This window comes from Aethalodelphis obliquidens, unplaced genomic scaffold (genome assembly GCF_003676395.1).
Source record: "Aethalodelphis obliquidens isolate GAN/ISIS:26980383/991018 unplaced genomic scaffold, ASM367639v1 scaffold43, whole genome shotgun sequence".
Taxonomy (NCBI): Eukaryota; Metazoa; Chordata; class Mammalia; order Artiodactyla; family Delphinidae; genus Aethalodelphis; species Aethalodelphis obliquidens.
This window is the reverse complement of record NW_020837987.1, coordinates 5,602,268-5,629,703: the sequence shown is the minus strand read 5'-3', so window position 1 is coordinate 5,629,703 and position 27,436 is coordinate 5,602,268. Positions and strand designations below refer to the sequence as shown.

The 27,436-nt window shown below is 57.7% G+C and overlaps 2 protein-coding genes across 5 annotated transcripts; both read right to left on the bottom strand.

Moving 5' to 3' along the window:
- Positions 1 to 339: 339 nt before the first annotated feature.
- On the bottom strand, positions 340 to 20,767 carry KMT2B (lysine methyltransferase 2B). The gene is given in 39 exon segments (XM_027078856.1): positions 340 to 901; positions 992 to 1,121; positions 1,240 to 1,323; positions 1,441 to 1,548; positions 1,853 to 2,030; positions 2,135 to 2,209; positions 2,294 to 2,431; positions 5,384 to 5,493; positions 5,571 to 5,660; positions 5,747 to 6,612; positions 6,614 to 7,044; positions 7,128 to 7,355; positions 8,425 to 8,585; positions 8,687 to 8,765; positions 8,843 to 8,963; positions 9,208 to 9,366; positions 10,102 to 10,239; positions 10,320 to 10,411; positions 10,507 to 10,622; positions 11,226 to 11,299; positions 11,433 to 11,537; positions 11,623 to 11,712; positions 11,787 to 11,971; positions 12,144 to 12,257; positions 12,754 to 12,871; positions 13,343 to 13,438; positions 13,538 to 13,684; positions 13,806 to 13,919; positions 14,061 to 14,159; positions 14,440 to 14,534; positions 14,835 to 15,030; positions 15,032 to 15,114; positions 15,345 to 15,400; positions 15,562 to 15,841; positions 16,126 to 16,276; positions 16,371 to 16,484; positions 16,719 to 18,736; positions 18,974 to 19,046; positions 20,231 to 20,767. Coding segments are annotated over 39 exon segments (8,157 nt in total). The 5' UTR covers positions 20,600 to 20,767; the 3' UTR covers positions 340 to 625.
- A 71-nt stretch (positions 20,768 to 20,838) lies between these two features.
- ZBTB32 (zinc finger and BTB domain containing 32) lies at positions 20,839 to 26,964 on the bottom strand. Of its 4 annotated transcripts, none has more exons than XM_027078992.1 (6): positions 25,227 to 26,964; positions 23,139 to 24,124; positions 22,809 to 22,945; positions 22,624 to 22,692; positions 22,336 to 22,500; positions 20,839 to 22,150 (listed from the first exon to the last, which is right to left on the bottom strand). In XM_027078992.1, the coding sequence occupies exons 2-6, from the start codon at positions 24,023 to 24,025 to the stop codon at positions 21,867 to 21,869; spliced, it is 1,542 nt and encodes a 513-aa protein (XP_026934793.1). In that variant the 5' UTR covers positions 24,026 to 24,124; positions 25,227 to 26,964; the 3' UTR covers positions 20,839 to 21,866. The 4 variants fall into 4 exon arrangements, with proteins under 4 accessions (XP_026934793.1, XP_026934795.1, XP_026934792.1 ...); XM_027078994.1 differs by lacking the exon at positions 25,227 to 26,964 and having other exon boundaries at positions 23,139 to 23,186; positions 23,975 to 24,415; XM_027078993.1 differs by having other exon boundaries at positions 21,566 to 22,150; positions 22,809 to 22,882.
- Positions 26,965 to 27,436: the final 472 nt, after the last annotated feature.

The window sequence follows — 27,436 nt, the reverse complement described above, 5'->3', positions numbered from 1 at the left end:
GGCCAAAACCCAGCAGACATCCTCTCACTCCCCTCCCCATTCAGGGAATGGGCCAATCCCACCACACACACAAGACCAGATGTGGGTTACCTCTGGGCAACCAGGGTCCCCTCTGAGAAATGGCCCTGCTACCCTTGGGAGGGTTCATCTATAGGGACCCATCTGAGTTCTAACTTGGAATAGGTGTTACATTTATGCTCTGAGCCTTAACAGACCCCCACAGTTTACTTCTAATTCTGAACGATGCCCTCTCGCCTCCCCTGGCTCAGGATGAGTGTGGGGCGCAGAGGAACAGAAGCTCCTACCTGCCCCCAGCACCATACAAATGGAAGACCACCATTCCAAACATTGACAGACTTTATTGTGGGGGGTTCCCACCTGGGATCCCACCCTCTTAAATAAAAAAGTGCATAGAAAAGAAGGGATTTAGAAACTTTTGTACAATATCTACATCCTGGGCCCCCAGGGAAAGAAGGGGGCGATTGCTGGGTGGGCTGGAGGGGTGGAGGCAGGGCCCTTGCCACCTGCATGCCCACATCCACCCTGAACACGAGGGTGGGGTGAGATGCTCTGGGAGGGACGAGGGGCAAGATGGCAGCGGGGGGCGTGGCAGGCAGCCACAGCTTCAGTTAAGGAACCGACGGCAGCGCTTGGCGCCACAGTTGCAGGGCAGCTTGTTGCTGGCATCCTCAATGGGAAACTTGTAGTCATAGGTGAGCTCCTCGCCACGCAGGATGCGGCGCAGGGCAAAGATGACGATGTGCTTCTGGCCCTCCACGTGGATGACTCGAGAGAAGCAATTGGGCTCACACGAGTGGTTGATGAAGCGGGCGGCATTGCCATGCATGGTGGCATCCACCACATCAAAGTCATCCATGCGGAACATGTAGCACCCAATGCCCTACAGGGATAGGGTGGGGCAGTCAGGGGCTCTGTTCCCGTGGACCACACTGTTTCACCCGTCTCATTCCCATGGCCTGGCAGAGCCTACCTTCCCATCATAGAACTTCTCCCGCTTGTCAGTCAGCACAGAGCGAATGACAATACCAGAGTACTCAATGACCATCTCGCCAGCATCGATGTTGCGTTTACAGAACAGGCCCCGCCCGTGGATGGCAGATCTGCAGGGTTGCATGGGCAAGGGGGAGGTCAGGGGGCAGGGGGACAGAACCAAGGTAGTCCCACACTAGGGCACCTGTCCATCCACCCAAGGGGCATCCTCCCCCCAACCCCACTGACCTGTAGACACCCACAGCCTCTTTGGATGTCTTCTTGAGGTGGCGAAAGCGCATGGCCATAGGCAGCTCCAGACTGGTGGCGCGTCTGGTGGGGGACGGCAGCGTCACACAGGTTGGTACCCAGGAATGACCTCTCTTGCCCCGATCACCCTCTTTTGGACCTTTCCAGACCATCCCCAGTACCCTGGCCTGCCCTCCATACCTGGTTGACCTGAGCTGCACCTCATCCTCTTCCTCGTCACAGGTGGCTCCCTCAGGGAGCACCCGGTGCTGGGAGGCCAGGAAGTTGAACATGTCAAAGGTGCACTTCCTGCAGGTGGGAGGGAGGAAAGGAAGGAGGTTCATAGCCATTCTTTCAAGAAGATGCTACCCATATATTCTTTGGCCTGGGCCTGCTGCTGGTAGGGTAGGAGCAATACTGCTACTACTGAAGACACAGCAAACGGGGAACAGATGAGGTTCATTCTTCTGATGTGAACTCTAGGAATAACTTCTGGAGTGGCCTAGTATCTTCTCCTCAGACCTCAGTTTCTAATCTGTAAAGACTTAATTCCCACCCTTGAGAACTCCTACAGGGCTACCCCGACTCAGGTATCACACCCCAGACCTCTCACCGGAGATAGACCTCAGCGCGGGCTGCCCCATGGGGATTCAGGGGTGGCTCCTCCTGGCCCTCTCCCTGCTGGTGGTAGCGGAATTTATAGTGCTGGCAGCGCTGAGCTCCGGGCAGTTGCTCTGCCAGGAAGATGACAGCATCGTGGTGGATGCCCAGGAGCCTCGCCCCACTCATTCCTGGGGAGAGTCAAAAGTGAGGACACGTAAGTCACGTCAGAGGCCCATCCTGCCAACAGGGAGTCATCCCGGCCCCCAGCATCCCTGTGAAACCCCTCAGTTACCACTAAAGGAGAGATGTCTGAGCCGGGCATGCCCTCGGGCCTCTTGCACCTTCTCAATCAGAATTCTCCATGCCCCTGGGGAGAGGGCAGGGCCAGAGCTGTCAGGATGGTGTTCTATGGGACACCTTCCCTCCCTGTCAATGCTACTCCCAAACTCACCCTCCAAGCTCTCGGCCTCCACGCTGAACCCATCCTCACTGCTGATCTCGAAACGCAGGTGTGGGCCAGCCCGTTTAGGGGCCTGGTTCTCTTTGTCCTCTGGGGATGGAGGCTCTTCCTCAGAGCTTGAAGCCTCACCTGGTCCCAAGGAGCAGATCAGAGTTGGTGAGGATCACCCCTCCTGGTTCCCCTCTGCCCTTCCTTCCTGCCCGCGTATAAGCACAGTTGCTGGGTCTGAGGGCCTTCCTCCTGCAATATTTGCCCAGTGAACCCTATAGAATGGACATTATTTTTTCTAAAGGGCCTACAGTCTCTTTACTGCAGGACATGCTTACGGCTCACTCAAACTCAGTCTACCGTAAATGCCAATCTATTCCTCATTTTTCTGCATCTCACACAAAATTTAAAATACTGGAGAACTACTATATTTTGCACATGTATTTTTCTTATGTGTACCACGTTGCTGTAAAGATTACCAATATATTATTATAAAGGCCCATACTCACAGAATGAAGTATACGTACACTATGATGGATTTCTCAGGGGCTAAAAATTTTAAAGCTAGAACAGATAGGACTAGCTGACACAGGTGAGGTGGATGTGAGAGAAAAGGGGGGGGGTCAAGGACAATTCTTGAGGTGCGGATCCTGAAGAACTGGAAGGATAAAATGGGCACTGAGTGAGATGGTGAAGGTGAGGGAGAAACGAGTTTGGGGTCAAGGTCAAGAACTCAGTTTGGAACGTGTTGAGCCTGAGATTCCTCTTAGAAAACCTCCCCTTTCAACTTGCTTGTGGAGATGGCGAACAGGCAGCAGGATATAAGAGCCTGGCTAGTGATTTGGGGGCTATCAGAATTAGAGATGGGGTTTAGAGTCAGGAAGTTAGACAAGAGCACTCGGGAGTGAGTGGAGATTAGAGAAGTCAAGGCCAGAGCCTGGGACACACCAAAGCTGACAGGCTGGGGCAGTGAGGAGGCACAGCCAGAGGTGAGGAGAGGGCTGGGGTGCTGGAAGCCAGGAAAGGAAATGCTTCAAGGAGGGAGGGATCAGCACACCAAATGCTGCTACTGGCTCAAGCAGGATGTGGACTGAGGCCTGACCATTGTACCTGGGTTGAGTGGGGTGGGGGGCATACGTTTGAGTGGAGCATACTTTAGGAGGGGCAGGAGTCACATGGCCACACTTTCTCTCCACAGAACTGCTCTGGGCCAACCTGCCTATATGCCCTTCCAGCCCTAAGCAAGACTCTAAACCTAACTCTTGCTGTGTGTCCCACATCATCCTTGGGCCTCGCAATGCCCTAGGGTCCACCTCTGACTTCTGCCACCTTTCCCCATCCTCACTTCCATTCTGTTCCCTGAGCACAACCACAGAGGCCTCGCCTGGGCACACTCTCACTTTCTTCTTTCTCATGGTGCTCATCCTAAGCTAGAATGCGCTTGTCAATTATGCATCTGTTTCCTCTAGCAAAATGTGGTCTGGTCCCTATGGGCAGGGACCTGTCTGTCATGGTCACTGCCATATCCTCATGCCATCTCCGACCCCTGTAAGTAGCCTTTCAGTAAAACAGTCTCAGTCTACTTCATTCCATTTCCATACTCAGCAGCTTAACTCTACATAATGAGAAAATCCACACATCAGGACAGGACTTGGGGCCACAAGGAATTCCGAGCCTCAGTCTGCTCAATTATCAGCTTACTTGGCTGTAGCCTACTCCCTCTCCCACTGCCCTCCATGACCAACAGAGCACTGCCCTTCCAGCTTCACTGAGTCCATCAGCCAGAACTGCTCCACGTGCCCCCATCCTGCATACTGATGTCTCGTATCTCTCCAAGTACAGGCATAACTCGGAGATACTGCAGGTTCAATTCCAGACCACGGCAACAGAGCGAATATTGCAATAAAGTGAGTCGCACAAATCTTTTAGTTTCCCAGTGCATATACAAGTTATGTTTATACTATACTATAGTCTAGTAAGTGTGCAACAGCATTATGTCTAAAAAAACAATGTACATACCTTAATTAAAAAATACTTTACTGCTAAAAAAATGCTAAACATCGTGAGCCTTCAGGGAGTTGTAATCTTTTTGCGAGAGTAACAGCAAAGATCACTGATCACAGATCGCCGTAACAAATAATGAAACAGTTTGAAGTATTAAGAAAATTACCAAAGTGTGACACAGAGACACAAAGTGAGCAAATACTGCTGGAAACATGACGCTGATAGACTTGCTCCATGCAGGGTTTCCAAAAACCTTCCATTTGTAAAAAACGTGACAAAGCAAAGGGCAATAAAACGAGGTATGCCTGTACACCTTCCTCACGTCCTTCCCTCCACCTCAGGGGTCTCTTATGCAAACCTGACCACTATGTCTCCTCCCACCTCCTTTTCCATCCACGAGTCCCCTTCACCCTCATCCTTGCTTTTGCTGTCACAGCCCTCACACCAAACCCCTCTGAGCTGCTCCCCCCAACCCCCAACCCCCACCCCAGACTCTTAACTGAACTTTTTGGCAAGGTGCCCGGCTGCTGTCCTGGCTTCCTCGGCAAACACTGTCTTCGGTTCTGGACTCTGACACAACATCCTCCCTACCCTGTGCCATCTGCCCAGACAGTACACCAACCCTAGACCCCACATGCCTGGTGTTCTCTGTGGCAGTTGGGACTGCTGACCACTCCCTTCCCTAAGCCTCTGGGACACCACCCTCCTCTGATCTCCTTCCCACTGTTCTTGTCTTTCCTCTGGGTCCTAGGTGGGCTCCATCCTCTGTGGATGATCCCCAGAACTTCATCTCTGGCTTTACTAGGTACCTAACCTCTGACCCTGGTGCACTAGCTCCTGAAGCCCTTCCTTGGGCTCTTGGGCACACTGAACAGGCATGTGTCTGTTTCTGACACAGGCCATAAGCTCCCAAGGGTGTCTCTGTAACTCTAACATCCAGCCCAGGCTCGTACCCAGGTAGGTGTGCAATGTGCAACACCCAGTGCGTTGTGTATGTTTTTTTTAAGTGGACCAGTTCTGTATCTGTGAGTTACTCAGCTGAGACAAGCGCCAGGAAGGACGCAGTGAGAGGAAAAGGCTGGCCCCTACCTGAGTAGTGGTGCCACTGGGACTCAAGCAGCAGGTCAGAGGGACCATCGGGGGCCCGGGGAGGACCACCTTCTGGAAGTGGCAGCAGAGGGGACCGGTCCTGGAGGGGCCTGTGAGGAGAGACCTGTCAGAAGGAGGAAGCGGCAGAGGTTCCAGAGCCTCCAGGGAAAGGAGGCTGGCCACTCACCTCGGGCTTTCCCCCCAGGTGGGCTCCCCAGGTTCATCCAGGTCGAGAACTCCACGCACAGTGGGCGTTTTCATCCTCACTCGGCTAAACCTGGTGCGGAGTGGACGGTGAGAAGGCTGAGCTGCCTTCTCCTGCCCACCCTTCTCCCACTCCGCAGCCTGGGCACACTCACTCACCCGCTGCCACAAAGCCCTGGACCCTGCTGGGGGTCCTCCGAGGACTCTCCATCTTCCTCCAGCCGGGGAGTTTTGCTTGGGGGAGGTGCTGGTGGGGAACGGCCAGAGAAGGTGGACACCCTTTTGACACGGATGGCCTGGCGGGGTGGGCTGGGGGGCCCACTGCTCAACACCAGCGTCAGTGGAGGGGGTGGTGGGGGAGGGGCAGGGCGGACCACCCCTACTACTGGCAACACACCCAGCAGGGGTCCTGGGGGCAGAGTCCAGGAAGCAGGGGCCGTGGGGGGGATGGGAGGGGGCAGAGGTGGTTGCTTCACTGGGGGTGAGACAGGTTCACCCTCCCCTGCCATCTTTACGAACACCTGCCCCAGCTTGTTGACCAGGATGATCTTGGATGTGGCAGGTTTGGGGGGCTCGGGGGCAGGGCCCAGGCTCAATACCCGGACCCCTGGGGCCCCAGGGAGCCAGGCAAACGTCCGGGTGGGGTCAGCTGGGCTAGGGGGCAGGCCCTGAGGGGGCTGGCTGCCATTGGCCAAGGGAGGTGCTGGGGGGAGTGGCTCCTCTCTAGGCCCAGCGCCCCCCTCCCCAGGCCCCCCTAAGTTCTTCAACACGAAATCCACAATTTCTGACGGCAAGTCCTCGGGAGGTCGAGCCCTGTCCCCTGCAGCCCCGATGACCCCAGCCCGGCCTGCTCCTGGCCCTGAAGGTGGAGTCCCCTGGCCCCGAGGCTGCTGGACTGCCTCGGCCTCACTGTCGGTACCATCATCCACTCCGTCCAGCTGTTCAATGCGGGGGGCTCCAGGGAGGGCTCCAGGGGCCAGGGCAGGGCCAGACACCACAGTCACAGGGAAGTGGACGTAGCGGGGGGGTGGGGCTGGCCTCCTCCTCCGAGCTGTCCCCTGGGCCCCCGTGGCTGCTCCCCACCGCCCCTGCGGCCACAATCTCTTCCTGGAAGGGCTCAGTCCCCAGCAGGCTGGCCGCAAAGTCCAGGTCAGCAGCACTCAGTCCTGACACCACCTCCATGTCCTCAAAGTCTGGGCCCAGGTCTTCAGGGGGTGGTGGAGGAGATGGGGCCCGGCCAGGGGGAGCCAGCTCCCCTGAGGTAGGTGTGAGGGCTCTAACGACTGAGGTAGGAGGGGGCACCCTGAGCTGAGGAGAGGTTCTGAGAGGGGGAGAGGCCCGCCGTGATGGTGGCAGCCTGGAAGCCAGGGGGCTGGGACGACGGGAGCGTCTTGGGGGAGCTGGGAAGTCCGGGTCTCCCACCGTAGGGATGTGGTGGGTCAGAGAAGATGGGCTTCCTGTAGGGAGAAGGGTCAGGGTCAGCCAGGAGCTCCTGCCTCACCCTGCCCCACCCCTCTCCCAGACACTCCCAGGTACTCACCAGGGGAGGGCAGGGGTCCAAAGGAGACACCCCCCAAGGGCCTCCGGGATGGTGAGTAGTTGGGCACTTTGATTCGAGCCCCCGAGAAGGAGCGGGGGGCTGGAGGTGGGGCGCTGCTTGGATCCGGCCGAAGTGGGAGGTCCTGGTTCTCAACGGGTGAGTGGTGCTCAGGAGCTCTAGGGATAAGGGCACCTGTATCTGGTGGGGGGTCCACATGATCTGGGGGCTCTGAAGAGGCAAAAGAATGGCATCATGGGTGGCAGGGGCTCTTTGTGAAAGCCTCCCCTCACATACCCTTTGTTCTTCTGAACCAACCGCACCTTCTCTGCCTGGCACCTGAGCTGGGGACAAGGTGCATGGGTTCCCAGTCATCACCCAGGTCCCAAACCCCTCTGTGGCTTCTGCAAAACCTCCATACACACCTGGGTCCGAGTTCCTTTGTGACCCCTCCTCACCCATCCTTTGCCATCTCCCCACTTCCTGGCTGCCTACTGCTCTCTGATTCAGGCCCCACACAGGGCACTGCCCTCTCTCCAGCACGGCCAGTCCTACCTGCTCTGCACATCCCTGCCACATCAAATGCATCCACCCCGTCCTGGTGCTTGCGGCTCCCCATTAGCTGGCTCCACCCAATCTGTGCAAGCTGATCTCTTCTGCCTCCTCCCAACACTTCCTTGTTTCCAGCCAGGATGGCTGTACCCTCCTCCCCTCTCTACCCTGTGTCATGCTCCAACCCAGAACAAACACCTCACCCACAAGCGCAATCCAAATCTCCTCCTCCTCCCATTCGGCCCACGAGGACCTCTCCCTCTACCTATCTCCAAGCCCGTTCTTTGCTTTGTGCCATCCAGCGCTCAGCTACATCCCTCAGTGCTAGCACAGATGGGAAGCTGCCAGTTTGGGAAATGAGCAGATTTAGGTTTGAATCCTGGCTCTACCACTAGGTCACTGTGGAGAGCTACTGCCCTCTTTGAGCTGTACAGAGGAGCTTACACCTTTCTCAAAGGGCTGCGGGGAGCATCACATGAGCACGCAGCCCCAAGTCAGGTGGCCATAAATGCTCCCTGCATTTGTGCACAAGCAGGTAGCATGGCACTCTCTCCTGGGAGACGCTGAGCACAGCCCCCGCACACTCTGCGCAGCCATTAAGTCATCTCAAACTACCGCCATTACAGCAAGTGGCACAATGGCAAGCATCCTGGGGTTTCCTTAGGGCACAAGGAGAATAGGGTTGGTGGGTAACTGTTTGGGGAGGGCAGCACTCAGGGAAGAAAACGAAGGAGTTCCAAGGCTGTACCTGAGGAAGGGGCGGGGCTGTGCACAATGGTCTGGTTCTCCTCTGCCGCCTCCAGGTGAACCGGCTCTTCCCTCGGCCCCCATGGCCGATACTCCAGAATTCGACACCGATACCAGCAGCGCCGCCGAGCATCTACTGTGCTCCAGTACAGACGGGAGCACCTGACGGGTGGGCGTGTGGGACAAGAGGGTCAGGACAACTTAGGAAACAAGATCCAGTCCTGGAGACCTCCAGCCCCACCAATGTCCCTTGGGCTGCTCACTGGTAGCCAATGGGGAAGAGCCGTCCTTCGCAGTCTGAGAGGTCAGAGAGAGTGCCCAAGGAGTCGATTCGGATGGAGCCTATGGTGCAGAGGAGAGATCAGGAGGGTGGGCCCAGGCAGGGTCAGGAAGACCAGGGTAGAGAGCAAGCTGCTTACCAATGAGCACATTGATGGCATCAGGTTCAAGCCCCGTCAAGAACTTTCGCTTGAAGTTGATACCCTCAAAGTCCACATAGACTCGGCGGAGAACATCAAAACCGTCAGGGGTCACGATCTCCTGGGAGGGGGGTGGCAAATGGGGTTGCTGGATTGGTGGCAGGTGAGGGGTATGTGAGGGAAGGCTCTGGAGGCAGAGACTGGTCAGTCAGGGGCTTGACTAAAGGACTGGGGGCAGAGGGTAAGGGAACAAGGAAGAGACACTGAGAGGCAGCTGGGGCCAGGCCTGAGGGGCTACGGAGCTCCCTGAGTGGAAGAGGAAGAGAGTGCAGTGGGGAGCTGTCTCCCCCAGGGTGCGGGCCCACCTTGCCATCCAGCAGGTCTGTGTGTTTCTGGCAGAAAACTTTCTTGTCATCCTGGAAGATGCAGTAGCTGGCCCGGGCACACATGAAGTGGAAGTTGCTGAGGCAGGAGGAAAGGCAGCAGCCCACCGTGGCTCCAGGCTTCAGGCAGAGCTCACAGCGCTGTGGGGGGAAGGGGCTGCTAAAGGGGGAAGCCAGTGACCCGAGCCAGAGTCTGACACTCAGCATCGTTGTTCTTGAGACTCTGCTTGGGCCCCTGCCTAGCCCAGCACCTCACCAAGCAAAGGCACTCACCAAACATTACCTCTCCCCTAGCTGCATCCAGGGCCAGGTACACATCAAAACTGTTTCAGACTGTTTGATACAGAATTGCAATAGGAAGAAGAATAACAAGAGCTAAGGCTGAGAGTGGCATTTACCTTACCATCTTCCTCATGCTGTTCTAGCATGGAACCTGTATTATTTCATTTAATCTTCACATCTGCCCTCCGTAGTACGTCTCTCTATCATCTTTCTGAGGGTGAGCTGGAGACGTTCTACAGTACCTGACTCAGGTTCGAAACTGGTAAGGGGGATTCTAACTCAGGCTACATCTCACCTCATAGCGATGTAATAAGAGCTAAATGCCACACTGTATGGAAAGCATCCAGCACAGGTTTAATCAACAAGATTCAACAGACTAACTTTTAGTCTCCCAGGCTTCAGGCCCATATTATGGCCAGAGAGCACAAACAGGAAAAGAGCTGCTGTCACTGCAGCACCACAGTGCTGGGACAACCAAGAAAGGTACTAGGACCAGCAGCGGAAGGACAAGCTGTGGCAGAGACTAAACAAGAGCTGTCTCCGAGTGGAGGAGAGCCCCGAGGACTGCCCACCTCTCCAGGCCCGTGCCCTCACCATCTGCCTCCCTCGAGCCACAGCAGCGTGCACGTTCTTGAGGGAGCCGTCATTTTCTTCGAACACTTCGGCTGACCAGATGGCACAGTTGACGTGTGTCCACTCATTCTGCCCGATGTACAGAAGCCGCCCTGCCTCCTGGGGACAGAGGAGGGTGGCAGGAGGGGAGGACCCAGAGACCAGACCCCACAGCCTGGGCTTCATGCAGTAGCCCTCACCTTAGAGTCTGCATCCCCATATTTGAGGCACAGCGCACACTGACGGGGGTCCTCCAGGTGTGAGAAAGCAGCTGAATCCTTGCCTTGGAAAGCTGGAAGGGGTGTGGGAAGGAAGGTCCAAGAATGAGGACCTGGAGCCTGGCCCACCAACCAGGGGATCTGGCTTCCAGCCCCAATTTCCCAGTACCTGTTGAGGGATCCCCTGGAGGCTGCCCTGATTCTGGGGTCTCTGGTTCCTGCTGCCTCCACTGAGCGTAGACATGGTCCAGGGAAGGGGGCAACACGGCATTGGGGAGGACTCCGCTGTGGACAGGCAGGGTCAGCCTCTGACATGTCTCTTAACAGGGGGTGGGGGATGCACTGGGGCCCACCCACAGTATCAGCCTGAACATGCCATGACACCCTCTGTCCTCTCTCTACGTGGAATTTCTCTCAGTCTCCCAAACAAGCCAGGCCCTCTCATGCCACCTTTGGCCCACGAAACACTGTCCCTCATGCCCGGAATACTTTTCCTCCACTTCTCAGCTTGGATGTCATCTCTCCGGAAAGCCTCAGGCCCTAGGCTCCTAGGCAGGCGCCTCCTCTGGGCTTCCACAGCCCCTGGGTCTCCCCATCAGTGCCCTGACTGTCTGGGTCATCAGTGCCTGCCCAACCTCCCAAACATGGCTCGCCCACTGCTGTCCCCAACACTGCCTTGCATAAAGTAGAACCGAAGTACGAGTTAACTACACAATCTGAGTCTCTGCTCGTCTAGAACCACTGGGGACTCTCATGCTGGTTCCACCACCCTCCAGACCCTAACCCTGTTCCTCGTCTATTCTCAGTCCAGCTTGCCCCTGGATTCCTAGGTGCCCTTGCCTTTGCCCTCACTCCCTGGTTCCCCTCCTGCTACCCAGCCTCGCTCACTTGGGCAGCCGGGTACTCCGTCGCCAGTACTTGGGGTCGTGGGCGTCGAACCAGCCGAACGCAGACTCTAGCAGCTGGGGAGCAGGTTAACAGGATGAGAAGAACTGGCTTCCTCAGGAGAGCTGGCCGGGGCAGGGTCTAAAGGACCCACTCTCTCCTCCCCACTACCATACTAGCTACCCTCCAGGCATCCCCCAAAGAGCTCACCTTCAGTAGGAGCCCCTTCGTCTGGCCTCCAGCCCGGCGCTCCGGCGTCTCTCCTTCTTCCGAGTGCCTCATCAGGATGCCCACCACATCCTCCATGAAGCTGTGCTGTAAGGGGGTTTGTCAGGACTCGAGCCTCGACCCCAATCCTCTCCTCCTGGCACCCACCTGTTCCTCTCAGTGTCCCACTCACCACGGACTTGTAGTGGCCATCCTCAAAGCGCTGGCTCACAGCGTGCAGATCACAGGGCCCTGGGTGCAGTTGCTTTCCATCCTGCCCACACTGCAAAGAGGGGAAGTCAGCAGGGCTCGTGCTGGGCCTAGGCCCACCCCGTCCTGCCACCTGGGCCCCCAGACCTGGGTGCACAGCAGCAGTGGGCCTGCCACCTTGGAGCTCAGCAGGCCCTGGAGCACCTGGCGCAGGCCCCCCTGCAGGGCCCCACTCAGGGCCTCTCGCCAGCGGGGGTGCGTGGCCCCAGCACATGGCCCACAGGTGTACAGCACCGAGTCTGGCAGCCCCGAAAGGATCTCATAGTCTTCATCTAGAACAGCCAGGGCAGGAAAGGAAAAAATGGTTTAGGGAGATGTGAGGGCTTTCAGCAGCCCCCAGATCACCAAGAACATTCAGCCCTGTCCCCTGAGGGCCTGTGGTGAAGGGTAGAACAGGGATCCCCAAAGGACTGAGGCCACCCCCCAGGTAATCCACCCACTCACCTGAGAGCCCCTCACACTTCGCGTGCACCCAGTGGTCACACTGGGCGCACTGCATCATCTTGCTCTCGTAGTCGTTGTCTTCATAGCAGCGTGTGCAGATCGGGCAGTAGTTTCCTGGAGCGAGAGGGAAGAAGAGACAAGTCAGAGGGGCTGGTGCCACTGGCTGCCCCTCAGAGCCCCTGTCCAGAGGCCAGCCATCCCTTGACTGCTGCAGGAGCTGCCTCTATCATGCCCCACTTGGGTCCCTACCATTCCCCAAAAGCTAGCTGAGGATAAGGCTGTTTTTCTAACTCTGCAGCCCCAAGGCCTCACAAAGTAAAGAGCTTTGCTAAACATGCTGCCTGAGTAAATGAGGAAGCCCAGGTCTTCAAAGAGCTCAGTGGAGACTTGAGGTTCCAGGAGGCATCTCAGGGACCACCACAAGGGTGGGCTCCACGCCCTCCACTCCCATTGCCCTCAGTGGGAGAGTACTCTGAGTGGAAGGAAAGGCTCCATAGTTAGAAAAGAGTAGAAAGCCACTAGAGAAGAGTATCTGTTCCAACTGCTTGTCTAGGAACCTGGCCCACTCCCCGGTGGCCCCCGGGGCCCCGGTCCCCTGCCAGGTCCCCACCTTTCTCATAGAGCTGGGTGCACCTGGGGCAGAGGCTGTAATCTCCCGACCACTCGACGTCCCAGTTCTTGCCTGGAGTCGCCCCACAGCTCTTACAGCGCACGCAGGCTGAGCAGATCTGGGAGGGCAGGGCGACATTAGGGGGAAAGCCAGACACCGGGCTGGAGCAGTGCGAAGCGGGGATGGGCAAAGAGGAGGCAGGAGACAGATGAGGAAGGATGGGTAAGAGGAGAAAAAGTGTGCAGGAGAGGCGAAGAGGAGGAGGAAGGGAGAAGGAAAGAAGCAGGGCAGGAGAGAAATGAAGTGGGGAGATCGGTAGAGTGAGACGGAAGAGATTAGGCTAGAGCAGGAGGGGGCTGTGAGCTGGGGGCCGTGGAATGCATGAGCCCATAAAACCATTACATACAAATTCTGCACATAAATCTTGTCTACGTGAAATTCTTGAAGAGGACGTGTGATGTTTATCAAACTCTCAGAAGGACCTCCACCCTTCCCCGCCTCCTGAGAACCCTCGCCTAGAGCATGTCTGGGGGTGGTGTGCGGCATTAATCAGAACTCCAAAGTAAGGGGTGGGGGCCTCATCTCTCACCCAGTGGCGCCGTTTGCGTGTGGCCCGGGTTGGGTAGCTGGGCCCCAGGCAGGCTGGGTGGTAAGCATGGCGGCAGCGCTCGCACTCCAGGAGGTGCTGTTGGATGTTGAAGAAAGACAGCAATGGCAGAACCTACTGGCACAGGGATACCCCTTCTCTTTCATGCCTCCACTGCCATGGCCCTCGTGCCCGAACCTTGGATCCCCGGCCTTTGCGCCCGCAGACATGGCAGAACTTGCAGCGGCGGCAGCACCAAGCGTCATGATGTTGGGGCAGGGGCCGCTCGGCCTCCTCCAGGCAGAATGGGTGGAAAGGGTCACAGCAGACTTGGCAGAACACCAGCTGGGGTGGGGAGACGGAACGACAGGCAGAGTGTGAGGCCAGAAGGCCAGGGAACGTGACCCTGTGGAGAGGGCCCAAGAAACCAGACTTGGGGGGCTGTGAAAGAAGGCAGGGGTCCAACCTCATGCAGGCCTTTGCTGGCACACAGCAAGCACACCATCGGTGGTCCCCCTGGCACGGAGGTGAGTACGCTCAGGCCGCCCATCAGCCACACGTTCTCCAGATCACAATCCTCCTGAGGGAGGAGAAGACAAGGGGTCAGAGAGCAGCCAGGAACACAAGCCAGACCCAACCTTAAAGCCCTGGTTTCTCACTCATGATTAACAAGTTTCTTCCCACCGTAGTCCCCACCACCCTCCCCTGCTCCATGCCGTACCTTAAAATCCACACGAACCCGGTGCACGCCATCAGGGGACTTTTGTTTTCCAGTCCAGCCATTGGGAAAAGAGACAAAAGGGCCAGGAGCCAAAGTGTCCTAGGGAAGATGGTGGTGCTCAGAGTGCTGCCAGCCCCACCCTTTACCAACTTTTCTCCTCACCGCCCTCTCCTCCAGCCTTCCCAACCCTGCCTTTTGCCCAGATCCTACTTGGCCTTCCAGAAGGATAGGCCTGCTTCACCCCCTCAGGACCTGTCCTCTGGCGTGGACACACCACGGCACTCAGGTGAGCCTGTTACCCTGACTTGCCAGGAAGCTCCTTGGGATGGAGCCATGCCTTCCACAGGACTCGGGGTTCTTGGTGTGGGGTTATGCTGACCTTGTCCAGGCGCCTTCGGGCCTTGAGCTGCAACACAGGCTGCAGGGTGGGTTTGCGGGGCCGACTCTGCTCCTCTGGTTCTGGTACTGGCAGCTCTAGGCAGGACACATGAGCGGTGAGGTTTCCCCCTCCTCTCTGCCCCATTCCCCCTCCTCTACAACCCCCAATTGTTACCTGGATCCCCAGGGCCTTCTTTAACTAGACAAGGTCCACTAGGATGACTTGGGCCTTGTTCAGCAGGCTACTGAAAACCTCCTGCACCCGTCCTCCCTGTCCACTAAAACCACCCCCCTTCTCTACACTGAGACTGACAAAGCCCTGGGTCTGGGAGTCCTGACGCTTCCACACAAAAGACACAGGACTGACTGACAGAGGAAGCAACAAACAATTCGCACCATTCTCTCGGGGGGTCCGACGCCGAGGAGCAGGGGGACCCCCGGGCTCTGAGTCATCCGAGTCCTCGAAGATATCATAGGAGGGTCGCTGTTTGACGCAGCGCCGGGCTGACTTGCGCTGCAGTAGGAGGGAGTCCTGCTCCTCGGGCCCCGGGGGGGCCACCACCTCCTCCCGGGGCCCCCCAGCTCCCGCCCCCCCGGCGTGGGCCTGGAGGACCAGGGGAGGCCTCAGGAGATTCATCGGAATCCCAGGGCAACAGCGTCTTCACTATCGTCCGGCCTGTGGGAACAGGGGACTTAGTAGGATCTGAGCTCAGCCAGGGACATGGGACACTGGGATGGAGAAAAGCCAGAAAAAAGTGGGGCAGAAGCAAACAAGCACACGATGGAAAAGAAAAGAAAGGTGGTGGACTGCAAAGGTATGGGGAGGAGAGCAAAGAAGACATGGTTTCCTCCGTACCACGAATCTCAGTAAGATTGTGTAAAGAAATGCTCCTCAAACCTCGTTACCTTTTTTGGCCAGCCGTTCCATCTTGCGAGCCTCTATCTTGTCACACTTCCGGTATCTGGGGAGGGGAGCAGCACGTCACCAGGGTAGGGGACTGGTGGTCTGGGGGAAGAGAGGAAGCTCTCCACAAGGATGCCAATCCCACTGCTCTGCTGGGGCAGGAGGCCTGGGTAACTGACAACCATGGGTGGGAATGGAGGCTGCACCCCAGCTACTCACACACAGCACTGCTTCTTGGTGTTGGGGCCCCCAAACTTGGGCTTGTCCAGGCAGTTGACACAGGACCCACAGTCCTGCACACGCAGGCAGCCCCGACAGTGTCCACACCGTGCCATCCGCATCTTCTTGCCATGATGGGAGGGCAGTGAGCGCCGGGGTGCATGTGCCAGGGTCCCTCCAGACCCCGCAGGCTCTGAGTCTCCCCCAGGCCCTGTTGGCTCCACCTTTCCCCGCCGGGACCGAGATGGGACACTCTCAGTCTCAGATGCTGACGACGTATCTAGTGCAGTGGAGAGGCCGGGATGGAGCCACAAAGCCACCAGGAGTTCTACCTCATTTCCCTAACCTCCCCTAGATTCCATACAACTGGCCTTCTGGTCCCCACTTTCCCACAGTGCTCCCATTCCAGGTGCTCCCAAATCTGCTCTAAGACCTAGCACTCCAACCCACTTGCCACCTGGCCCCAAGCACCCGACTCAGCTGCCATTCTCCCAGGTTCCTGATGCCTTCACTTGCCCCCAAACTTGACACAGCTGTCAAATTTCCCAACATGCCCGCCCCTACCCTCCGTGGCGAGGTCCTGCCGATCCCGGAGAGGGAGAGCACTGAGGCGGGGGACGTCTTCGGGTACCATGGCCCGGGCCTGACCAAGGGCCACAGCAGCGTGACGGCAGACATGTTTGATGCGGGGGCCTTGCACAGGGGACTCGGGGCCCTGGGGGGAGGAGAAAGCAGGAACGTATGTGGAGCACTGCCCCTTGTGGCCCCGCAACCAGCCTTCTTCAGAGGGCCTTCTTCCCACTCCATACCGACGGTCTCTCTCTCTTAGTTTCCATCGATTCATCTTCAGACCTGACAGAACCTCTGTCTGGGATCTGCTTGACAGCCCCCACGACTTCCTCCATCTGCCCTCCAGGGCTTGACTGGTGGGGGAATAAACAGGGTCAGAGGCTAGAGAGCGAGAAAAAATGGGGCCAGGAGACTAGCACTGGGGAGGGATGGGGCCAGGGAAGGAACACAGGAAGCTGGGGGACAGGGGAAGGACTGGCTCTGAAGGTTCCCTGCAATGCTGGAGGGTGTCTAGGGAGGGAACGAGGTTCAGGGGTTGCAGAGAATTGAGGCTGGGTGCAGGGGCATGGCCCAAGTACCACGCTCACCGGCATCAAAGATGCCACCTTCTGCTGCTGCTGCTGGTCGATCTTGATTAGCTGCACCTTGGCTCTCTTGAGGAGGCTGAACATTTTCTCCTCCACACCAGACAGCGGTAAGGAACCCAGGCCTGCAGTCCGGGCCTTTTCCAGTGGTGGCGGCTGCTGCGGTGGCGGCGGCTGCAGCTGTAACTGCGGCTGTAGTTGTGACTGCTGTGGTGGTAGCGCTGGAGGCAGCAGCTGGGTGTGCAAGGCCTGTACGGGCTGCTGCAGCTGAGCCTCAGGCTGCTGCCCACTGCTTGGAGCTGGAGCCCCAGGAGGCGGCACCTCGGCCTTAACAGGAGTGGCGACCACAGGGGCAAATCGAGGCAAGCTGAGGTGGTTCGTGCGGCCCACTGCCCGCGGCTCAGGCTCAGCTGGAGAGTCATCGGCGGGAGGCGGCTCTGGCTCAGGGGCTTCAGGGGCCCCAAGAGGAGTAGTAAGCACCGATTCGTAGATCTTCAGGTGGGCTTCGCTTGGGGTAAACTGAGGGGCCCGAAGGAGCAGGGGCCTCCGGGACGGAGTGACGGGTGCAGGAAGCGGGGGTGGGGCCGGTGGAGGAGCAGGGGGAGGAGGGGGCAGTTCCCGGGTCAGTGAGGTCCAGCGAAATGTGGGTTCCCTTAGGATGGACCGTCTCTTCTCAGGGAGTGGGGCTGGGGTAGGTGGAGGAGTTGGGGCACGCGGTGGAGACGGGGCTGGCGCTGGTTCCTGTGGTGCGAGTGGGGAGGTGGCAACAGGAGGCCGTAGAGTAGGTGAGACCTCCACCTTTGAGGGTTTGGGCGGGTCTTCATCCATAAATCGCCGGGGCGTCTTGATGACACGGGAAGAGCGGGCACTCACCACGGGCATGATAAACTGCCGGATGTTCTTCAGAAAGGTGGTACTTTTGGGGGCCACAGTGGGGCTGTCTTCCAGAGGGCCTCCTGTGGTGGTGCTGGGGACTGGAGTGGGAGGAGAGGTGCCCTCTGGCCCTGCCCGAGCAGCTTCCCGCTCTGCCCGCTGGCTGGGAGTCAGGGGAGGCCGGCCCCTTTTCCTGGAGCATGTAGCTGGGACCACAGGAGGAGGGGATTCTGCCTGCTCCTCTGGGGCAGGAGGCGGTGGAGGGGATGGTGGGGGCGGAGGAGACACTGGGGGTGGTGGAGGGCAAAGTGGGGATGGAGGAGATGTTGAGCGGGGTGGGAGGGAAGGAGGAGGTGGAGGGGCTGGAGGAGTCAGGGGTGGTGACGGCAGCTTCGCCTCTTCCTTTTCCTCAGCCGGCACCATCTCTTCCTCGGCTACAGCTCGCTCTTCCTTCTCTTCCTCCTCCTCCTTGTCTTTCGCTTCTTTCTCCTCCTCTCCGTCCTCCTCCAGCTTCTGCTCCTTCCTCCAGCAGGGGCCCTCTCCCTGTCCAGACCCAACTCTTCCTTGAGTGGCATCCTGCCAGCTTTCTTCATGTTGATCTTGACCCTGACCTGATTCAAGTCCCAAGGACAATTGTCCCATCTTCACTTTTTTGGCCTTTGAAACAAACTTGATCACGAGGGGGAGCCCGCCTCGGCCTCGGCCCCTGCCTCCACGGCCTCCTCGCCCAGACTGTCCTCCACGCTTGGGGGTCCCAGGTCCTGGGCCGGGCCCCTCCTTGCACTTCCAGCTGCCAGTTCGGTGTTTTACTGGAACAACAGGAGGTGGGGGCTCAGGTTTGGGGATTGTCACAGCTGCTTCTGCCACCACTACTGCTTGTTGCTTCTTCCTGCAGGGGCCTGCTGACCGTCCTGGGGGCCGCCCCCGAGACCGACGGGGGGTGGAGGACTCACATGCCCGGCTCCGGGGGGCTGGGGGTGCCTGGGCCCGCCGGAGAAGTTCAGTCAGTGCCTGCACCATCCGTTCTGTGCCCTCCTCACCCCGTTTCCGGGCAGGAGTCTTTGGGGGGGTAGGAGCCACATCTGCTAGGCGAGGAGGCGGAAGGGGGGTCGTCTTATGCTTGCGGCCCCGACCTCGGGGGGCTCGACCTAAAAGGAGAATAGGTGTGGGGAGATGGGTCAAGGTAGCCCTGCAGACTGAGGGACTCCAGGAGGGCAGGGACTAAGTCTTGTCTGTTTCCCCGACAGCCCAGCCTAGCTTGAGCTTTGAACACAGAACACACTTGGTAACTGATGAAGACTCTAGTTGAACAGGGAAGAGCTGACACGAAAAGCAAGAATAACATTCTTGTAAAGCTATAGAGGTAGAGTTTCCCCATCACTCACCTCGCTGGGATCGGAGCGCAGAGCGCAGGGAACTGGGGGCCACATCTTCATCTGAATGAAAACCCTGAAACTCCTGATTTAGGGGACCAGGGGTGGAGGGGAGAAACAGCAGTCAGTGCCAAAGCCCTCGTTTCATGTGAGACTCAGGTTCCGAGGAATATCCCCAGCTTCCCCCTTAACGTATCCCTATTTACAAAAGAACTAAAAAGACTGGAAAGCAAGGGGAAAAGAAAAGACGGTCTCTTCCTAGGGATGGAGGCAGAGGGTATTTTGAACCTGCACCCCGTTCCAGACCACACCAGCACAGCCATCAGTGGTTCACTGGTTCAAAGGGAACAGAAGAGGGTCGCCTCAGATCAGGCAGTAGGCACTACCCTCAGATTCCCTCATTCTCCAACTGAGAAAAAAGTGGAACCTCTGCTTATACCCTCTCGGGCTGTAGTTTCTTCCTCAGTGAAAATGGGAATTGGGGCACCCAAGCAGGGTGTGTGTTTGTGTGTGTGCGTGTGTGTGTGTGTGTGTGTGTGTGTGTGTGTGTGTGTGTGTGTGTGTGTGTATCAAGCGGTTTATCATATTATAATCTGCCCCGAGTCCTGAAGTGGCTACAAACTGTCCTAAGTAATAAAACGCACACTTTCCTGCCTTTTCTGAGAGACTGGTGATAAATCCTGAATTGAACTCAGACCTGCTAGAGTGCCCAGTCTCATCCTGCATTCCATTTCTCTTCAACCTGTGCCCCCAAGAGGAAGACCTCCACCATTTTACCCTCTCTCCACTTTTAAGTCAGAAAAAGAATTGGGGCGCTGGTGAAATCAGGGATGTGCCGGAGGTTATGCGGCCGGGCGGGGCAGCCTGCAGGTAAGAGCCCAGAGAGCCCTAGCCTGGGTCCACTCGAGCCACGCTGCTGCTGTCAACCACCGGTTGGGCGTGCAGTCCCCACAGCCTCCTAGCCCAAACCTCTCCTGCCCTGGATTTGCCAACTACCAAGAAGGATCAGCCCAAGACACTTCAGCAGGACCTGCCTCGGGCCCAAGTGCCCAGCTGCAGCCCGGGCTTCTCTATCCACTTTCAGAGGCCTCTTCCTCCGACAGCTCCCGTGCAGCCTACCTCCTCCCATGCCTCTTTCCAGGGCCCTTTCCCTCCTCAGGAGGCCTTGAGGACCACGCTTCCCCACGCCACTCCTCGGGGCCACCCAGACCCCTGGAAGCCCCCCACCTCCGCCCCGCCCGGCGATGGGGACGCCTCCGACTGCCTCACCTCATCGTCGGACTCCCCGTCACTGCTCTCCTCCTCCAGCAGGCAGTCCCGGCTCGGGCCCCAGCCCCAGCCCCGGCCCCGGCCCCGGCCCCGACCCCGCTGAATGCGCGGGCCGGCCCACAGGCGGCGGAGCCGGCGCAGGCCCCGGCGGAGCCCCAGCAAACGGAGCAGGGCCGTGTCCTCCCCGGGCTCGGCTCCGCCCGGCCCCGCCGCGCCGCCGCCGCGCCGCAGAGCTACCCGCACTCTTTCGGCCCCGCTGCCCCGTCCGCCGCGGCCCCCGCCCCCGCCAGAGCCCCGCGGCCGGCCCGGGAAGCGGCCCCGCGCGGAGCCAGGCCCGGGGCAACTGCCGCCGCCCGCCGCTGCCGCCATCTTGGCACCGTGAGAGGGGCCGGGGAGGCGGGGGGAGGGGCGGCCCGTAAGCAGGGCCGGGGGGGAGGGGAGCAGAGGAGGGGCGGGGCGGCGGCGGCTCACGACAACCACCAGCGCCGCCGCGGGGTCGCCGGGAGCCGGGGGCTGGGCCGGCCGCGCGCGGGGCACCACGGGAGCGGGAGTCCGAGACCTGCCGGCCGTCACCCTTAGACCGCATCTGAAGAGCATAGACTCCCGCGTCGCGGCGGGAGAGGATGAGGCGCAGGGCCCTCTGGGAAATGTAGTTCGAGCGCCTCGCTCCTTCCTGGCGAGCTAGGGCCGCGAGAGCTGGGACCATGGGGTCCTGACCCGACCCAGAAAGCGATCTCCGGGGCCACCGGGAGTTGTGGTTCTTGACCCAGACTCCTCCCATTGTTCTTGTCGAGGCCAGCGGCCCGTGTGAACTACCACTCCCAGAGTGCGGTGGGCCTCGGACCCTGGGAACACCAGAGACACTGGAAAATGAAGTTCGGTACCGCAGGAGGCGTGGGCTGGGTAAGGGGCGGCGGCAAAAGATTAGTCTCAGTTCGGAGCTAAACCCGGCAGCCGTTTCGTACAGCCTGGAGGGAGGATGCTGGAGAGGCTGCGGCCTTTCGGCTCTTGTGCTAGGAAAGGAGGAGGGTGGCCGAAAGCAGGGCGGAGCACGCGTTCCTCTCGAGCCCCCGGCTGGAGGCCCAGACTCAGACTCCGCGCGCAGTTGCTTGCTGTGGAAGGGACGGGTAACTTGGGTTCTGACAGCCTCCCCACACAGGGCTTGCTGCTAAGTCGGCCTGGACGCCGAGTCCTCGCGGCCCTCTGCCTCTGGGGGAGGAGAGGGAGCCCCGGGAGACGGAGGAGGTGGCCGCCGCGATGAACCACCAGGGGCCGCTACAGGACTAGGGGCAAGGCTGTCCCCCGCCCGCAGGCTAAAGTCCGGACTCGGCTTTCTGGTCCCGAGAGGAGGGCACAGGAAACTCTTTATTTTGGTGATGAACCGCCAGTCCCCGCACAGTTAACCTTCACTCGTGCACACTTCACTGCCCTCACCCCACACGGGCTCGCTGGCCCAGGTTTCTGTGGCCCGCGGTCATCTGGGAGAGGGCTCTTGGCGCCCTTGCTGCGACGCTTCTTGGAGCAGAGTTTGCTAGGCGGCCGTAGCCGCGGTGCGAGGTCAGAAGCCTAGCAGGCCCGCCGGCCCATCTTTCATTCTGTACGCTTGGCTGAAGCCAAAGAAGCTACTGACACCCTGTCAGGTGGTTGAGGAAGGAGGCCTACAAGGAGAGGTCGAGGCCCGAGATGGCCTCGAGGAGGAGGAGGAGGAGTAGAGGAAGGTGGAGCGAATGGTCCATCCCGGCGGGAGCTGGCTGGGCGAGTGGCCGCGCATGTGCGTCTGCATGGAAGCCAGGCTGGGGCAGCCGGCCTGGCACAGAGGGCAGCGGTAGGGTGCGGCCCCATGCGTCCGCAGGTGCTTGGTCATGGCTGAGAAGTCCCGGGAGCGCTGGGGACAGAGGCTACAGGAGAAGGGCTTCTCTCCTAGGGCAGGTGGAGGGGAAGACCCATGAAGGAAAGAGGAAAGGAGCGAAGGCTGGCCTGGGGTAGATTGGGGCAATTGGGCAAGGTCGTTGTGGGGGAGCCAGACACTCAGAGAGGGACTTAGGAGCGGGCCCATTGGAGTTTGGAAGGAGGTAGACAATTCACACAGGGCAGGGTGCCCATACCTGTGTGGACACGGTAGTGCGTCTCCATCTGATGTTTGAGTGAAAACCTCTTTCCACAGACAGAACAAGAATAGGGCCGAGACCGAGCAGGAGGGGGTGGGGGAGGGTGTTGGTGAGATGGGTGGCTTGCTGTGCCCACATGACCCACACAGGTTGCAAGTTCACCTGTGGCGACAAAAGGCAAAGGAGGGCAGGGCTGGGAACCCCAGAGCCGGATCACTGGAACACTCAGGCAAGACATCAGGGGCTACAGTGGGGCTGAGGCAAAAGTGCCCTCACCCTACTCACCTGTGTGCCTCTGATCAGACTCTTCCATCTCCCCAGGGCTGAGCTGTGTGGGGCCCTGGGGGAGGGAACCTGAAGGGAGCAGAGTGAAGTAGGGGCTCTGCTCAGGCTGGACTCCTGGAGCCCCAGCCTCAGCCCCAGCTGAGAGAACATGTTACAGGGTGCATGCAGGGCAATGAGGGGCTTACCTGGGGTGGGGCTGCAGGAGGCCAACTGGTTCTGGCTCCAGAGGCCTTTGTGGAGGCTCAGGGACAGTGGGATCCTGGGAGTGGGATGGGGAAGAGTTACAGCTTCGGCTACACCTGGGATCCTGGCCAATTCCTTTCTGGAGAGGGAGGTGTCATGAGTCCTCAGGGGCTGGGCTTTGGGTTTCCCTGTGGTGGGAGCTTCTTGTCCTTTCCCCAGCTCAGGAAATGTATAGTAGAGATAAGAGATGTGGTGCCCTTCCACCCTTCACTGCTGCCTCTCCTAAGCCACTCCCTCCCAGCCGGAGGTCTTCCATAGGCCCTTCAACTCACCTCTGGTCCCGAGGCCAGACCTCCTGCTGGGCTGCAGTCATGGGGGTGCTATGGGAGAAGGGAGTGCCATATCTGGGCGGCAACAGCAGGATGCTCCACAGGGCAGGCTGGCCCTCCCCCAACCAAGGGGCCTCAGCCCACCAGGGCCTAGGGGTGATGCCGGTTTGGAGGGAACCTGGTGGGGGAAGGGGGCCAGGGAACTCCCGCAGACTTTCCTCAGAGCCCCCTGGACTGTCCCTCACCCACATGATCACTTCTTGCTTCCCATCTACTCCTCCGCGGCCAACAGGGGATTGGTTGAGTTTCTCCTCTGGTCTCATCTGCTCCCCTTGCTCCTCCAGAGTTGCCTCTGCCATCTCAGGGCTCTCTCTTGGTGGCCTGTGCCTGTGCAACGTCTCCTGTTCTTTCCCACCAGCTCTAACAAACTTCTGTGGTCTCTGCTTCTCTCCAAAGCCCCGCACTCCTCTCATAGAATCCCTTGTGGGTTTCTCTGGCTCCTCCTGTTGTTCCTTCAGCCCTGGACCCAGCTCTTCTCTGGCCGTATCTCTTCGAGCCCTCATGCATGCCTCTTCCAGGGACTGTACCCCTAACTCTCTGGCTGCCTCCTCAAGGGGCCCCAGTTCCCCAGGTTGCAGCTCTAGGCTCTCCCCATAAACAAAGTGCAGAAGTTGGGCAAAGGTGGAAGGGCTGATGCCTTTCACCAGAGCCCAGCGACCCCTGCGACCCAGTTGCTGGCTCACACCTGCCAGCACCAGGCTGTGGGCAGGGAACTCCTGGCTCCCCACTGTGATCAGGGTATCACATAGTGCTGGCCGGAGCCTGGCTGCTAGCCGTACCAGCCGATCAGAGCCATAGGGACTAGGCAGTCTTGTTGGGGACGTGGGCATTGTGCCTTGCCTGGGTACCAATCTCAGAGGTTCTGAGAGAAGGGCCACACTGTGGGGTCCATGGTGAAAAGGGGAGGCAGGAACAGCATATTCTCAAGCCTGTGGAGGTGAGGGGAGAAAGAGTGAATTGCTGGTTCTGAATCAGAGCTCTCTGTCCTGAATGGAACAGATAACCTGACCCGAGAGAGGACCTGAGCTTATCTAGAATCATAGCAGGGGCCGGGGTGGAGGTGGGGTGGTAGGAGAATGGAAATTAGACCAAATTCAGGACTTAAAGAGCAAGGACCAGACAGCTAAGAACTATCTCAAGTAGTGGATTTAAGGCTAGTATAGATGGGTCCTGCCAGTTGGCAATGTCTGACTTAAAGGATAGCAAACACTGATACTTCTGCTTCTCCAAGCTCCTCTGCAGGGAAAGACCTCGGAGTAGGTCAGGCTCTCCTCATTCCAGACAAGAAGATCACCACAAAACCCAGTCAGCCCTGGAAGTTAGGGATGGAGCAAGACACAGCTTCATGGGTGAGGTTAGAAAGCTAGTGTGTCCTCCTGCTGCAAGCCCATCATGTGGAGCTGAGGGTCCCGAGAGGAAGAAAGGGCAGCAAGACAGGGGTCGTAACTGCAGGAGGGCAGGCTCTAAGGCATCAATCAATCATCTCCCTGAGGACGAAACTTCTAGAACCCATCCTCAGAGAAGGAACTGGAAGAGACCAAAGGCTCCCATGCAGTGAGATAAGAGAGCAGGTCAGAAGCCACAGGAGAGAAGGCTCCTCATCTGAAGATGGAGAGACTTTGGAGAAGGCTTTGACCCTTGAGGAAGCCAGAGAAAGGGAAATGGGAACTATAGAGGGAGAGGCTATTTCCTCTCAAGATTAGGATAAGGAGACGGTTCAATTTTGTTTTTCATACGCCAAAAGTGAAGAACAGAAGGACAGAACCGAACAAGGCAGAAATTTATCACACATCAAAACCACCACATTGGCTTTTAAGAAAACTGGGAACCCAGATATAAAGAGACGCACCTAAGTGTTGCAGTGCCCAGCAGGCATATTCCTAGGTGTGGGCTCACCATGAGTACGGACCCCATAGGAGGGGGGATTACTAGTTGGACACTTCACGGAGAGGGCTACAGGCTGGCAGGAAGTGGACAGAAAGAGGGGTGTAGTGGGAGGAAAGTCTCAGCTGGGGAGAAGCAGCCACTCACCGGTTGTAGCTTCCTCCTGGACACCGCATGCTCTGAACTGCTGTTGGGGCTCCTGGGCACCCCCACCCTGGAGCTAGCCCCGCCCCTGACCTCACAGTCATCCATTGGGTGTCCCAAGTATCAGTCTGCCACAGTCCTCCAAGGGGTGTGGTTTTATACCCCTGGCTGTGCTTCACTCCTCCAGGAGAGACCACTCTCCCCTCCAGAGCCCTGGCATTCTGCCTCCTAACCTCCTGTCTCATTTCATTTGTGAACCCCTAGTCAAAGAAGTGTACCTAAAGCAATAAGAACTTTGGGATAATCAGACCTGCGTTTGAGTCTCATCTCTGCCATTTACTAGTTGAGTCACCTTGGGCAAGTCACCTCTCTGAGCCTCAGTTAACTCATCCATGAAATAGGGATAACCTCTGCTTACCTCATTTGGAGGTGGGGTGAAGATGAAATGACATGATGTATGTGAAAGTGGTTTCTCGGTACATAGCATCATTCAAATAGTATTAGTTCTGTTTCTTAGAGGTGTCAGTAGATCTCTAGCAGCTGGAAGCTCTTTCTACTACCTCAAAAGTAAAAAGGACTGAAACATCTGCATTCTAAGGAGAGAGTGAAGGAGGGCCAAAAGCATGCCTCCTCCTCCCTCTCTCTGACTTGGTACTAGGAAGCCTCAACTGCTCTGTGGGAATGACCCCTGTCATCTGGGACATCACTGGGGACTGGGTGTGTGAGTGACTCAGATCCTCCCATCAGGCTCTGATGGGGGCAACCCCAGGAAGGGCCTGTGGTGGTCTTCGAAGAGAAAAACTCCTTTTCTTGGGTTGATGACAAATGACATTTCTCTGAAATCAGGACTCCGAGGTTTCTTTGACTTCCTGCCCAGGGGGTGAAGTTCCTCAGAGATTTCCCCTCTTTTCACACTTTAGCACTCCTTAACCTGGGGAAAAGATGAGCTCTGAGAGACTCAAATTTCTTTCTCTGTTTCTTACTATTTCATTATTCCTCGTCCTGTGATAGAATTTTCATTCACAGAACAAGTGCTGCTAAATCGCTTATGATATGTGCCTAATAAATAACTGGAAGGTTAACGAGTCAGGCACTGGTGGGCTGCTCTGGTGACAAGACACAGTCTGGTTCCCCCTCGGCTTCTCTCTTAGATTCTGGTCCCCTCCTAGACTCAAATATTATGTCTCTAAAACTCCTGTTTCACCTTTTGGCTCCAGGACCCCCGAATGTTCAGACCATCCTTCTACTCTCTCTCCAGACCTAATATGCCTTCCCTCTATCTCTCATTCTAGCTTGGGTGCAAACGGATGTTAATCCCTCCTAGATCAGACAGGGTGTGCCAATGGGTGGGGCTAGTGGAGGGGCAATAATAGTGTGGGGAGAGGGGAAGATGAGTCAGAGTGAAAGGGAAAATGCAAATGGGCAAGCTGTATTCATTTGCTACTCTGGTCGTTAAATATTTTCCATTTCTGAGCTTTCTAACTCCTCACGCCACCACACCCAGGGACTCATTAGATACCCATATAAAAGACGCTTGATTTGGACAGAAATGCACCAATCCCTGACATGTAGGTACACAGAGGGAAACATCCTTCCTCCAATACAGAAATACACACTCCCTGAGGGTATGGGATAAGTGAGGAAAGCCATGAAGGAGAAACCCCAAGTGTAGGTATAGGGGTCTGGAAGATTACATTATCACCCAGTGGAGTAGAGTCCCCTCACCTCCCAGGCCTACATCATGTGCCCATGACTCGGCTCCCCTACCGGTGGTTGCCCACTGATGTTCAAAAGAGTTGGAGGCTGTGCTCAAAGGGCAGCATCCTCTTATGCAGTTGACAGGGAGTGCCAACGGGCTCTCAGGAAACCTAAAAGTGAGGGCAAGGGGCAAGGGGACTCTCCATTCAGTGAACAAAAGCCCCCAAGATTGGGAAACCCCATCTTTCCTCCCACTTGGTGTCTACCCCCTTCTAAGGATATCCCTTTAGAGACTGCCTCCTTAGAGGTATCTCTAGGGCCCTCTACACCGCAGCCCTTCTTCCTTCCTACATTCTTGACATTCTTGACTGCACAGTCCAAACCACCTTGCACTGAGCAGTGATAGCAGAAGCAGAAGCAAATAGCACTTTGACTTGGAAAGGTAGGGACACTGCTGACTCTTTCTCTCTCCCTCTCCCTCTCTCCCTCTCCCTCTCCCTCTCTCTCTCTCTCTC

Coding starts and splice junctions, on each gene's coding strand:
- ZBTB32 (XM_027078992.1), bottom strand. CDS start 24,025: ATGCCCACGTCCCCAACAAGACTGCCTAGTCCCTATGGCTCTGATCGG. Junction 22,693..22,808: donor CTCCTGCAGCCCCACCCCAG/GTAAGCCCCTCA, acceptor TGCTCCCTTCAG/GTTCCCTCCCCCAGGGCCCC. Junction 22,151..22,335: donor GCACTACCGTGTCCACACAG/GTATGGGCACCC, acceptor CACCTGCCCTAG/GAGAGAAGCCCTTCTCCTGT.